The 14,924-nt window shown below is 38.9% G+C and overlaps 1 protein-coding gene across 17 annotated transcripts in view; it reads right to left on the minus strand.

Annotated features, from left to right (window-relative positions):
• SFI1 (SFI1 centrin binding protein) overlaps positions 1–14,924 on the minus strand; it is a 105,514-nt gene that overhangs the window by 81,221 nt on the left and 9,369 nt on the right. For 16 of the 17 annotated variants that reach the window (XR_007145680.1, XM_047826864.1, XM_047826862.1 and 13 more), the window contains exons 2-3: positions 14,542–14,666; positions 40–213 (exon numbers count right to left, since the gene is read on the minus strand). Coding sequence is in view for 16 of the 17 variants with exons in the window: in XM_047826864.1 (XP_047682820.1) it covers positions 40–213; positions 14,542–14,639 (272 nt within the window). In the remaining variant the exon portion in view is untranslated. The remainder of the gene's footprint in view (positions 1–39; positions 214–14,541; positions 14,667–14,924) is intronic. The other variant, XM_047826867.1, reaches the window with a different exon arrangement.

Here is a 14,924-nt window from a genome sequence, read left to right on the forward strand (position 1 = left end):
GAAACATCATTGCAGGCAGATGACCACTCGCAAGCTCACCTGATGCGCAATTCTCGTAACTGATTCCTTCGGGTCCAACCATGTGAGGCATGATACTGCACTGGATGACCAGCACTAGGTAGCTCTCTCTGGATCCCAGAGAAGGCAGACGACTTCTTGTTGGCCAGTATCTTTGAAGGATAAGGTTTCTTAACTGCACCATCCCTAAAAGACCTTAAATTTGAGGAGTAACGGGGAAAAGGGAGAATCAAATTATCTCTGTATGTGATGCAAATCTCTTTTAATGCACAAGTGAAATTAAATAGATAAGCTCAATGAGACAGACTGATAAATATGGACAATAAGTAGCCCAATCTCAGATAGAAATACCTGCCATTCACAATGGTGTGTCAAACATCCCCAAGGCTACCCTAGGTTCAGTGATGATTAGAAAGAAGGACTCAGAGGGGGAACCTGAGTGGCTCAGTCAGTTAAGCGTCTGACTTCGGTCATGATCTCTCAGTTTGTGAATTCGAGCCCCGCATTGGGCTCTGTGCTGACAGCTCAGAGCCTGGAGCTTACTTTGGATTCTGTCTCCCTCTCTCTCTCTGGCTTCCCCCCATCACGCTCTGTCTCTCTCCTTCAAAAATTAACAAACATTAAAAAAAAAAGGACTCAGTACTTGCATATAGTTATACTCATAGCTATGATTTATTACAGCAAGAGGACACAAAGCAAAATCAGAAAAGAGAAAAGGGGAATGGGGCAAAGGCTGCTAGAAATCAAATGCATGCTTCCAAGAGTCCTCTGCCAGGGTAGTCACATAGGATACCCTTAATTCCCCCAGCATCAAATTGTGTGAACATGTGTGAAGTATTGTCTATAAGGGAAGCTTTTTAGAGACTCAATGCCCTAAGTTTTTACTGGGTGCTGGTCCTACAGGCACCCTCTACCAATCACATACCAAAATTCTAGACTCCTAGAAGGAGAGCAGGTATTCAGCATATACCACATTGTTTGCACAAACAGTTCAGGCACAGTTAACTATCCTTATCAGTTGGGGATTGGTGAGAATCCTCTTCAAATCTAAGTTTCTAGACATGTCAGGGGCCAACCTTGTAAGCAGGACATTCTTTTCTTTTTTCTTTTTTTTAACTGTTTATATTGTTTGGAGAGAGAAAGAGCACAGAGAGAGGGAGACAGTGGACCTGAAGTGGGCTCCACACTGACAGCAGGAGCCTGATGTGAGACTTGAACTCCTGAACCACAAGATCATAACCTGAAGAGAAGTCAGACCCTCAACTGACTGAGTCACCCAGGCTCCCCTCTTTTATCTTACGTTTTTTTTTTAATATAGGATTTGAACTCACAACCCTGAGATCATGACCCGAGCTGAGATCAAGAGTCAGATGCTTAACTGACTGAGCCACCCAGGTACCCCTGCAAGCAGGACTTTCTAAGAATAGTAGTCTCCAGCCTGCAATGTTAATTCTTTTTTGCATAGATAGAAAGCAAAAATAGAGAAGATCAAAAAGAAAAGTTAGTTCTTTAAAAACACTAATAAAATTGACAAATAGTCAAACTGGTCAAGAAGAGAGAGAAAAAGCCAAATAAATCAATATTAGGGGGAAAAAGGAAACATCATTACAGATCCTAAGAATATACTTGTAAACAACTTGATACAAATAATAAGAAGATGCAGGTAAAATGGATAGACAGCTACAAAAAAAAAGTTATCAAAACCACACAAGAAGTATAAAATATGAACAGTCCAATAACCACTAGCAACAATAAACAGTAATAAAAACCTTCCCACAAAGAAAACTCTAGGCCTAGATGATTTGTTGTCAAAATTTAAGGAAAAATTCACGCCAATCTCACATAAACTACTCTGAGAACTCTTTTTTAAAAAAGGAACACTACCCACCCAAAATCTATATAAAATTAGGTGGTTTTAGGAGACTAGCCATAACCTTAACACAAAACCTAACAAGGACATTTGAAGAAAGAAAAATTTATATCAATCTCATTAATGAATATATACATAAAAATCTAAACAAAATAGCAGCCAACTTAAGTCAGCAACATAGAAAAAGGATAATATAATATGAGGGAGGATTAATTCCAGAAACAGAGAAGGTTAATTAATATTAGAAAATTCAACCATGAAGGGGAGCCTGGCTGGCTCAGTAGGTGGAGAGTGCAACTCTTGCTCTCAGGGTTGTGAGGTCAAGCCCCACACTGGGTGTGGAGACTGCTTAAAAATAAAACCTTAAAGAAAAGAAAAATCAACCATTAAGATAATCATATAGGGGACAATCATATAGGGTGGCTCAGTTGGTTAAGCATCCATCTCTTGGTTTCAGCTCAGGTCATGATCTCATGGCTCATGGTTCATGGTTCATGAGTTTGAGCCCTGTGTCAGTCTCTTTGGTGACAGCACATAGCCTGTTTGGGATCTCCCTCTCTCTCTGCCCCTCCACTGTTTGCACACATACTCTCCCTCTCAAAATAAATATTAAATAAACATTAAATAAAGATTTAAAAAAGAAAAGACAATCATATAGTCATTTCAATAGATGCAGGGGGCGCCTGGGTGGCAGTCGGTTAAGCGTCCGACTTCAGCCAGGTCACGATCTCGCAGTCCGTGAGTTCGAGCCCCGCGTCAGGCTCTGGGCTGATGGTTCAGAGCCTGGAGCCTGTTTCCAATTCTGTGTCTCCCTCTCTCTCTGCCCCTCCCCCATTCATGCTCTGTCTCTCTCTGTCCCAAAAATAAATAAAAAACGTTGAAAAAAAATTAAAAAAAAAAGTTTAAAAAAAAAATAGATGCAGAAAACAGAGTTGACTAAAAAATTTTCAATATCCATTCATGACAAAAATCTTACACTAGCCTTAATCTACTGAGGGCTATCTAAGAAAAACTTATGCAGATACCATACTTAAGGTGAAACACTGACAGCTTTCCCTTGGAGATTATGAATATGACAAGTAAGACCAATACCATTTCTGTACAACATTGTACTGGAGGTCCTGGCTGGCAGACTAAGGCACAAAAGAGAAACTATAGTCATAAAGATTAAAGAGGGGGCAATAAAGTGTCATTTTGCATATGACATGATTATGCATGTAGAAAACCCCAAAAAACCTACAGGTATATTACTAAAATTTATAAGAATCTATCAAGACTATTTGATACAAAGTCAATATCAAAAAATGTATATACAGTTGATTCTTGTTACTTGCAGTATTCTATCAAGTCACCTCAAACGCTCCGTGACATGGGTCAGAAGAATCAATATTGTTAAAATATCTTTACTACCCAAAGCCATCTACAGATTCAATGCAATCCTTATGAAAATTCCTGTGGCATTTTTCACAGAAATAGAACAAATAATCCTAAAATGTGTATGGAACCAAGAAAGACCTTGTAGTCAAAGCAATCCTGAGAAAAAAGAACGAAGCTGGAGACCCCCTGGTCCCTGATTTCAAACTATATTACAAACCTATAGTTATCAAAACAGTATGGCATTGGCATAAAAACAGATATACAGAACAATGAAACAGAATAGAGAGCCCAGAAATAAACTCATGCATATATAGTCAATTAATTTATGACAAAGGAACCAAGAATATATACAGTGGAGGAAAGTTTCTTTAATAAATGATGTTGGGAAAACTGGACAGCTACATGCAAAAGAATAAAGCTGGACCACTATCTTACACCATACACAAAAATTTACTCAAAATGAATTAAAGACGTGAACATAAGACATGGAACTATAAAACTCCTAGAAGAAAACATAAATGGTAAGCTCCTTGACACTGGTCTCAGTACTGATTTTTTTGGATTTGACACCAAAAGCAAAAGCAACAAAAGCAAAAATCAACACATGGGACTAAATCAAACTAAAAACCTTCTTCACAGCAACTGAAATAATCAAAATGCAAAAACAATCTACTGAATGAAAAAAAAATTTGCAAATCATATGTCTGATAAGGGGTTAATACCCAAAGTATATAAAGAACTCCTACAACTCAACAGCAAAAAATAAAAATAAAAAAACAAAACAATCCAATTTACAAATGGGCAGATGTGGGGAAACAGGTTCAAGAATTCCTTATACTTACATAAATGAGTTAAAAAAGCTTAAGGCTGAAAGTCGCCACCACAGGGTGAAAGTGCCCAAGGTTAGTTAGCAAGATATTATAATGGGATCACAAGTAACTCGTTATAGTAAACTACTTTCCATCTGGCACCAATATACTATTGTGCTCTGATCACAAATGCCACTTGCCGCCCAGACCCTTGCTTTTTACACACACAAGTTAATGATTACTACCTGACTATTTTCTTCACGTCACCACATGTGTAAGATCATGAGAGCTCAATAAATACAGAGACAAAATCCCATTTGGGGCTCTTGTCTCCTCCCAGACATTAGCCTTTCTCTTATTCAATTCTGCATCCACTCTCTTGCTGGACAAGAGAGAACTCCAGACTCATAGTTTGCAACAGGCAGAGAATCTCAACAGACATGTGTCCAAAGAAGACATACAAATGGTGGACAGGTACATGAAAAGATGTTCAACATACCTAATCATCAGGGTAATGCACACCAAAACCACAATGAGTGGTGCCTGGGTGGCTCAGTATGTTAAGTGATTGACTCTTAGTTTCATCTCAGCTCATGATCTCATAATTGTGAAACTGAGACCCATATTGGGCTCTGCGCTGAGTGCAGAGCCTGCTCTCAGTGCAGAGCCTTCTTAGGACTCTCCCTCTCTTTTGCCCTTCCCTTGTACTCGTGCACACTTTCTCTCTCTCTCTCTAAATAAACTTTTTAAAAACCCACAATGAGATACCACCTCACACTTGTGAGAACAGCTGTATCAAAAATATAAGAAATAATAACCGTTGGTGAGGATGTGGAGAAAACAACACCCTTGTACACTATTGGTGGAAATGCAAACTCCAGGAGCCACTGTGGAACACAATATGGAAGTTCCTCAAAAAATTTAAGATAGACTGCTCCTGACTCATCGCTGTTTGTCTTAGTGAGGAACAAGTCGTTCAGGATGCCATGATACAGCCATGGCTTCTAAAGACACCAGGAAGACACCCATGGAACAAGAGGTGGCAATTCTCCAAATTAGAATTACTATAACAAGCCACAATGTAAAATCTTTGGAGAAGGTATGTGCTGACTTGATCAGAGGCACAAAAGAAAAGTGAAAGGACCAGTTTGGATGCCTACCAAGACTCTCAGAATCATTACAAGAGAAACTCCTTGTGGTGACGGTTCTAAGACTTGAGATCGTTTTCATATGAGGATCCATAAGCGACTCATTGATTTGCACAATCCTTCTGAGATTTTTAAACAGATTACTTCCATCAGTATTGAGCCAGGAATTGAGGTTGACATCACCATTACAGATGCTTAAATCAACCTTTTTAATAAATTGATTATAAGGTAAAAGAAAAATTAAAAATAGACCTGCCATATGATCTAGCAATTCCACTTCTGAGGATTTATCTGAAGTAACTCTAAAAGATATACACACGGGGCTCCTGGGTGGCTCAGTTGGTTAAGCGTCCGACTTCGGCTCAGGTCATGATCTCGCGGTCCGTGAGTTCGAGCCCCGCGTCAGGCTCTGTGCTGACTGCTCAGAGCCTGGAGCCTGTTTCAGATCCTGTGTCTCCCTCTCTCTCTGACCCTCCCCTGTTCATGCTCTGTGTCTCTCTGTCTCAAAAATAAATAAACGTTAAAAAAAAATTTAAAAGATATACACAACCCCATGTTCACTATAGCACATACATATGTATATATATATATAGCATATATTATAAAGGAATAAGATGGAAATAACTTGTGTCCACTGGCAGGTAAATGACCAAAGAAATTGTGGTAATAATATATACAATAGGATATTCTTCAGTCATAAAAAAGAATGGAATCCTGCCGTTTGCAATATCAGTGGCCTTGAGGGCATTGTGCTAAGTGAAACAAGTCACACAGAGAAAGACAAATGCCATATGATTTTGCTTATATGTAGAATCTTAAAACAAAACAAAAAACAAAATAACAAGCTCACAGATACACAGAACAGATTGGTGGTTGCCAGAGGTGGGGTGGGTGGTCAAAACAGGTGCCGGGAGTCAAAAGCTACAAACTGCTAGTTATAAAATAAATAAGTCATGGGGATATAATGTACAGCATGGTGACTATGGTTAATAACACTAGACTGCATATTTGAAAGTTGCTAATAGAGTAAATCTTAAAAGTTCTCATCACAAAAAAATTCTGTAATTACGTATGATGAAAGATGTTAACTAGACACTGTAGTGAGCATTTTGCAATATATACAAACACAGAAATCATTGTGCTGTATACCTGAAACTAACATAATGTTGTACATCAATTATACCTCAATAAAAACAAAGGAAAAGAAAGGGCAAAGCATTCCTTGTACCATCTCAGTACAGAATGTGCCTGTTGAGCAAGTCAAATTTTATAAGGCTCTACACATGTCTCAGAATAACTCTGAGAGTGCTGAGAAAACACCAAGAGATTTAGGGGAAAAGAAATTTTGGAGATTATGTGAATTCAGAAATTCAGAATCTGTGTATTTCTATAAACTAACAAAAATAAAACTATTTAGATTTATATACTGTTTTCAAACCATAAACACCAAGCACAGGAGTAAATCTAATGAAAGTTGTAAACATTTGGGGCACCTGGCTGGTTCAGTCGGTAGAGCACGTGACTCTTGATCTTGGGGTTATGATTTTAAGCCCCATGTTGGGTGTAGTGATTACTGGGGGGGGTGGGGTAAGGTTATAAACATTCTTACAGGGAAAATTTTAGGACTCACCAAAATACAATTATTTTTCCCAATCTGATCTATATCTTCAAAGTAATCCCAATTAAAACCCCAACAGTTTTTGTTTTGTGTGAAGGGGAAAAGACTTGAAAGTTGATTCTGAAGCTTATATATAATTGCAAAGATCAAGAATAGCTTACAGACAGTCTTTTAAAAATACTAGGTTAGGAGGGCTCCTGGGTGACTCAGTCGGTTAAACATCTGACTTCGGCTCAGGTCATGACCTCATGGTTTATGAGTTCAAGCCCCACATGGGGTTCTCCGCTGTCAGCGCAGAGTCCACTTCAGATCCTCTGTCTCCCTCTCTCTCTCTCTCTTCCCCTCCCCCACTCATGCATGCACCCTCTCTCAAAAATAAATAAACATACCACAAACCAGCAGAAGACAGGATATAATAAAGATAATGCTATCTTTATCTTTATGCAAAAATCAATGCTATCGAAACCAAAAAAATAAAAACAAACAAAAAAACAATAGAACAGATCAATGAAACCAGAAACTGGTCCTTTAAGAGAATTAACAAAATTGATAAACCACTAGGCAGTCTGATCAAAAAGAAAAAGAAAAGGACCCAAATAAATAAAATCAAGAATGAAAGAGGAGAGATCACAACGAACACAGCAGAAATAAAAACAATAATAAGAGAATATTATGAGCAATTATATGCCAATAAAATGGGCAATCTGGAAGAAATGGACAACTTCCTAGAAACATACACAACACCAAAACTAAAACAGGGAGAAATAGAAAATTTGAACAGACCCATAATCAGTAAGGAAATCGAATTAGTAATCAAAAATCTCCCAAAAAAGAAGAGACCAGGGCCAGATGACTTTCCAGGGGAATTCTACCAAACATCTAAGGAAGAATTAACACCTATTCTCTTGAAGCTGTCCCAAAAAATAGAAATGGAAGGAAAAAACTTCCAAACTCATTCTACGAAGCCAGCATTACCTTGATTCCAAAACCAGACAGAGACCCCACAAAAAGGAGAACTATAGACCAATTTCCCTGATGAACATGGAGGCAAAAACCCTCAACAAGATATTAGCCAACTGGCTCCAATATCACATTAAAAAAATTATTCACCACAACCAAATGGGATTTATACCTGGGATACAAATCCCAGGGTTGGTTCAATATCCACAAAACAATGTGATTCATCATATCAATAAAAGAAAGGACAAGAACCATATGATCCTCTAAACAGATGCAGAAAAAGCATTTGACAAAATACGGCATCCTTTCTTGATAAAAACCCTCAAGAAAGTAGGGATAAAAGGATCATACCTCGAGATCATAAAAGCCATATATGAACAACCCAACGCTAATATCATTCTCAATGGAGCAAAACTGAGAGCTTTCCCCCTAAGGTCAGGAACAAGACAGGGATGTCCACTCTCGCCACTGTTATTCAACATAGTATTGGAAGTCTTAGCCTGTGCAATCAGACAACACAAAGAAATAAAAGGCATCCAAATTGGCTAGGAGGAGGTCAAACTTTCACTCTTCGCAGATGACATGATACTCTGTACGGAAAACCCTAAAAATTCCACCAAAAGACTGCCAGAACTGATTCATGAATTCAGCAAAGTGACAGGATATAAAATCAATGCACAGAAATCGGTTGCATTCCTATATACCAACGATGAAGCAACAGAAAGAGAAATCAAGGAATCGATCCCATTTACAATTGCACCAAAAACTATAAAATACTTAGGAATAAATCTAACCAAAGAGGTGAAAAATCTATATGCTAAAAACTATAGAAAGCTTATGAAAGAAATTGAAGAAGACACAAAAAAATGGAAAAAGATTCCATCCTCATGGATTGGAATAACAAATATTGTTAAAATGTCAATACTACCCAAAGCAATCTACATATTCAATGCAATCCCTATCAAAATAACACCAGCATTCTTCACAGAGCTATAACAAACAATCCTAAAATTTGTATGGAACCAGAAAAGACCCCAAATAGCCAAAGCAATCTTGAAAAAGAAAACCAAAGCAGGAGGTAACCACAATCCCAGACTTCAAACTATACTACAAAGCTGTAATCATCAAGACACTATGGTACTGGCACAAGAACAGACACTCAGATCAATGGAACAGAATAGAGAACCCAGAAATGGACCCACAAACGTGTAGCCAACTAATCTTTGACAAAGCATGAAAAAATATCCAATGGAATAAAGACAGTCTCTTCAGCAAGTGGTGCTGGGAAAACTGGACAGCGACATGCAGAAGAATGAACCTGGACCACTTTCTTACACCATCACAAAAATAAACTCAAAATGGATGAAAGACCTAAATGTAAGACAGGAAGCCATCAAAATCCTTGAGGGGAAAGTAGGCAAAAACCTCTTTGATCTTCGCCGCAGCAACTTCTTACTCAACATGTCTCCAGAGGCAAGGGAAACAAAAGCAAAAATGAACTACTGGGACCTTATCAAAATAAAAAGCTTCTGCCTAGTGAAGGAAACCATCAGCAAAAATAAAAGGCAACCGTCAGAATGGGAGAAGATATTTGCAAATGACATATCAGATAAAGGGTTAATATCCAAAGTCTATAAAGAACTTATCAAACTCAACATCCAAAAAATAAATAATCCAGTGAAGAAATGGGCAAAAGGCATGAACAGACATTTCTCCATAGAAGACATCCAGATGGCCAACTGACACATGAAAAAATGCTCAACTTCACTCATCATCAGGAAAATACAAATCAAAACCACAATGAGATACGACCTTACACCTGTCAGAATGGCTAACATTAACAACTCAGGCAATAACAGATGTTGGTGAAGATGCAGAGAAAGAGGATCTCTTTTGCATTGTTGGTGGCAATGCAAGCTGGTACAGCCACTGTGGAAAACAGTATGGAGGTTCCTCAAAAAACTAAAAATAGAACTACCTTATGACCCAGCAATTGCACTACCAGGTATTTATCCAAGGGATACAGGGGTGCTGTTTCGAAGGGACACATGCACCCCCATGTTTATAGCAGCACTACAGACAATAGCCAAAGTATGGAAAGAGCCCAAATGTCCACTGATGGATGAATGGATAAAGAAGATGTGGTATATATATATATATATACAATGGAGTATTACTCAGCAATCAAAACGAATGAAATCTTGCCATCTGCAACTACGTGGATGGAACTGGAGGGTATTATACTAAGGGAAATTAGAGAAAGACAAATATCATATGACTTCACTCATATGAGAACTTTAAGAGACACAACAAATGAACATAAGGGAAGGGAAACAAAAATAATATAAAAACAGGGAGGGGGACAAAACATAAGAGACTCATAAATATGGAGAACAAACAGAGGGTTAAAGGAGGAGGTGTGGGAGGGCGGATGGGCTAAATGGGTAAGGGGCACCAAGGAATCTACTTCTGAAATCATTGTTGCACTATATGCTAACTAATTTGGATGTAAATTAAAAATAAATAAAGTTAAAACTTAAAAATAAACAAACGAACAAACATTTAAAAAAACTGAAAAATACAAAAAGGCTCAGGGTGCCTGGTAGCTGTTGGTTAAGCATCCAACTCAGGTCATGATCTCATGGTTTGTAAATCCGAGCCCCATGTCAGGCTCTGTGCTGACAGTGTGGAGCCTGCTTTGGATTCTCTCTCTCCTTCTCTCTCTACCCCTCCCCTGCTTGCTCTCTCTCAAAAATAAATATATAAACTTAAAAAAAAAAAAAGGCTCTGGTCCTGGTCTCATGGTCTCACAATCAATGAGACTGACCCCCACATCAGGCTCCACACCCAGTGTGGAGAGCTTAGGATTCTCTCTCTTCCTCTGCCCCTCCTTTGCTCAGGCATGCTCTCTCTCAGGAAAAAAAATAAAATAAAATAAAAAAATTACTAGGTGAGACCTTACTTAAATTTAAATCTCAGGCTTTACTGTCAAGCTATATAATCAGGACACAGTGATTTTGTAGCAAGGACAAATCAACCACAGGCACAAAGTAGAAGCCCAGAAACAGACCTTAGCTTAAATGGACCCTTGATGAATGATAAAGGTGAGGATACAGAGAAGTCCTTCCAGTAAACTGTGCTGGCACAACTGGATATCCACATGGAAAAAAAAAAAAAAAAGAAACTCACATGACACACAAAAGTCACTTTCAAATGGTCTAGAGAAAGAAGTATGAATGGCAAAATAATAAAGCAGTGAAGGCAATACAGAGTATCTTCATGACCTCAGGAAATGAAAAGATCCCTTAAAACATGACAGAAAAGATATATAAAAAAGACTGATCATTTTTACTAAGTTAAAGTTTAAAACACTGTAATTCATCAAAAGATACCAGAGTGAAAAAAGTGAGCCACAAAGAGGGAGAAGATACAGATGCCTCAAAATAGGTCCTAAACAGCAACAGGAATTAGGAAATATAAATATAAAGCACAGTGAGCTATGACTACACCCCCACCACAAAGCACAGTGTTGGTGAGATGTGGGGTAACAAATCCAAACATGGTCAGTGAGAGCACAAACTAGTACAACCAATTTACAAAGCCATTACCTCACAAAATGGAAGATTCTCTTATCTTTTGACCAGCAACCTGTTCCCAATTATATACCTAAAATAATGGTTATCAGAGTGTGACCCCTGGACCAACAGCATCAACCGAGAACTTACTTGAAATACAAATTGAGCATGACTCCAGACCTACTGAATCAGAAAGTGATGGTAGAATCCGGCAATCCTGTTTACCAAGCCCACCATGGCATTCTGATGCAGGCTCAAACTTGAGAACCACTGTGTGCTAAACTATGCATATGAGAGTGTTCATCACGTTCAAAAACTGGAAACAGCCCAAATGCCCATCAACGGAATGGATAAATTGTGGAATATTCTTATAATGTGGTATTCTAGAACAAGAAAAATGAGCAAGCTACAACTATAGACAATAACATGAAGGAATCTTGAAACCTTGAGAGAGGTACCTGGGTGGGTGGCTCAGTCGATTAAGGGTGTGACTCAATTTCAGCTCAGGTCATGGTTTCATGGTTTGTGAGTTCAAGCCCAACACTGGGCTCTGCACTGTCAGGGCAGAGCCTGCTTGGGATTCTCTCTCTGCCCCTCCCCTGCTCCCCTTACTCTCTCTCTCTCAAAATAAATAAATCAACATTAAAAAAAAAATCTTGAGAGAAAAAATTCGAGACACAAAAGAATACATACAATTTCATTTATATAAAGGCAGAGGCCAAACTAAACTATATTGTTTGGTAATGCAACTTAACTGGTAAAAATGTAAACAAATTTGAGAAAATGATTACTATTAAGGTAGGACAGTGGTTTACTCTAGGAAAGAAGGAGTGGGTGTGATTAGGAAAGGATATGTAAAAAAAAAATCACTACTTATGTTTTTTTAAAAAAAAAAAAAAAAGGAAAGGATACGTAAAAGTGACTTCTGAGGTATTGACAATATGCTATTTCTTTACCCGGGGTGGGGGATGATGATTACATGTTTATTTCAAAATTATACAATTAACAGTACATTTTTTTTTAAATTTTTTTTTTCAAAGTTTATTTATTTTTGGGACAGAGAGAGACAGAGCATGAACGGGGGAGGGGCAGAGAGAGAGGGAGACACAGAATCGGAAGCAGGCTCCAGGCTCTGAGCCATCAGCCCAGAGCCCGACGCGGGGCTCGAACTCGCAGACCGCGAGATCGTGACCTGGCTGAGGTCGGACGCTTAACCGACTGCGCCACCCAGGCGCCCCCAATTAACAGTACATTTTATGCACCTTTCTGCACCTGTGTTATATCTAACAGTTTAATTTTTTTTTTTAAGCAAACATATTCCCTTCTCAAGGTCCCACATCTAAAGCAGTACAGTAATTAGCAAAACTAAACAAGAGTTAGAGGTCACAGAACTTCATTTTAAGCCATGGTTAACTTGCTTCAGAGGATGAAATAAGGCAGGCCTGCAGAGTACTCTACAGATTATACAGTGAACACAGTCAGGGTGCTGGATCCCTTTTCTGTGGGATCAGGAAGGGCAGACCTCAGCAGCTATGCTGGAACTCTTGTGACCCTCCTCCAAGTCCCAGTGGATTAGGACAGAAGAAGAAACCTGAGTCACACAGGACCAACCAGATTCATTCTCCCAGGACTGAATTTTGAGCTGAGATACAGACTGAACAGGCTTTGGAGGCTGAAGTACCAATAAGGACCACTCAGAGGAAGGGTCCAAACCACTCCTGAATAGGTTCCTCCCATTATACCCTGGCTTCTACCTTGCCCCCAAGGCCTAATAGATTCTATAAAAAATTTCTACAGGTTAGTTAGCATCACAGGCTACAAGCAGTAAAAACCCAGTTCAAATTAGCTTAAGGAAAAAAGAGTATAACCGTAACAACCCTTCAACAAAATTGACAAGCTAGGGAAAAAAAGAGAGAGAGAGAAGATATAGATCACTAAAAGTAGGAATAAAAGAGAGGGTATTACCACTGACTTCTCATAAATTAAAAGAATTATAAAGGAGGAGACCCTGGGCGGCTCAGCTTGGTTAGTAAACCGCAGTCTTTCTCGTAAATTCCTTCCTTTCGTCAAGGTTAGCCAGAGCTGATTCTGCTATTTGGAATCAAAAGAACCTTAGTATAGGCTATAAGCAACCATGGTAAGAAGTAGGAGAAAGATACAACAGCCAGTGAGCCTTGATGTTAGAACTTCTAACCTCAGGATTCCCCAAACACCAAAAAAGGAATATTAAGAGAAATCAAAACTCCTGGGGAAAGGGAGGGCCCAGAGCACCATCCAGCATCCGGACCACAGCTGCTCCGTCTTGCACCACAAACAGCAATTCCCAGCCCTTCTTCCCTGGCACTCACACCAGTGTCCCCACAACATCTGAGATGTTCAAAATGAAGCATAAGGTGGCTGTACTCAGGGTGCCCCAGAGCTCAGGTCCTGTGGCAACTACTGTGATTCACATCAAGACATAGGTGCCCGTCCACATTGTCTGGTCCCTGTTCAACACAATCTTCATGAACTTGTGCTGCCTGGCCTTCATGGCATTCACCTACTTCATAAAGTCTAAGTACCGAAAGATGGCGGGTGATGCTGGGGCTCAGGTCTACACCTCCACCACCAAGTGCCTGAACATCTGGGTCCTGGGCTTGGGCCTCCTTCTGACCATTACAATACATTATTACTTTCGCCACTGGCTCACTGACAATTTTTGAAGCAATTTCAGAGATCATAAAACATTACAGAAGCTATTAGCAGCTGCCAATAGCCTGAGGCTCTCACTCCTTCCACAGCATTTTATATACATGTCAGTCTACAATTGAATTCAATAAAGCACTTGTGTGTGTGGAGGGGGCGGGGGTGGATAACTTCCACTGGAAAATCGTCATTCTTGCTCAAAATAAAAATTTTAATGACAGATATTTTCACACACTCAAAATGGTTTTGAACTGTAACATAAAGTATGAAATGTGCATTATACTCTACATTCTAGATGAGAAACCTAAAACAACAAAAAAATCCTTACCTGAAGTTCCTTTCTCACCATTCATGATTTAGGAAAAAAAACTACTTATTTATTATTTATTATTTTTATAGACAAAATGTTTACAGGTTTTTATACGGGCCATAATTTCAGTTATCTTTTTTTTTTTTTTTTTTGTCAAGTCCTATTACTCACCTAGAGTCCACCTTCCTCTGCATTCTCTGCTTAATTCCTTTTGTATGGAAATTTGACCAGCGGCTTGATATATGCTTCTTAGTGAGCAGATTCTTCATGAATCAAAAAAGTCTTTTATCTTCCCCCTTTTAAGAAAAAGAAGGAAAAGGAGAGTAAATTACCTGAAGCCTATTAGCAGCCACATTTCTGAATAGGTACATGCCAGCTTCTAATCTCCTGCCCTCCCTTAACTCAACAACAGATGAACATAGCAAGTCTGAATTTTTTTTACTTGCATTTTTGAAAAGTTATAAGAAAGGAAACTGGGAGGAGAGAAAATGACACCAAAAGGCTATAACTGGCAGCACCCCTGGATGGCTCAGCCAGTTAAGCATCCAACTCTT

Source organism: Prionailurus viverrinus, chromosome D3, assembly GCF_022837055.1.
Source record: "Prionailurus viverrinus isolate Anna chromosome D3, UM_Priviv_1.0, whole genome shotgun sequence".
Classification (NCBI taxonomy): Eukaryota; Metazoa; Chordata; class Mammalia; order Carnivora; family Felidae; genus Prionailurus; species Prionailurus viverrinus.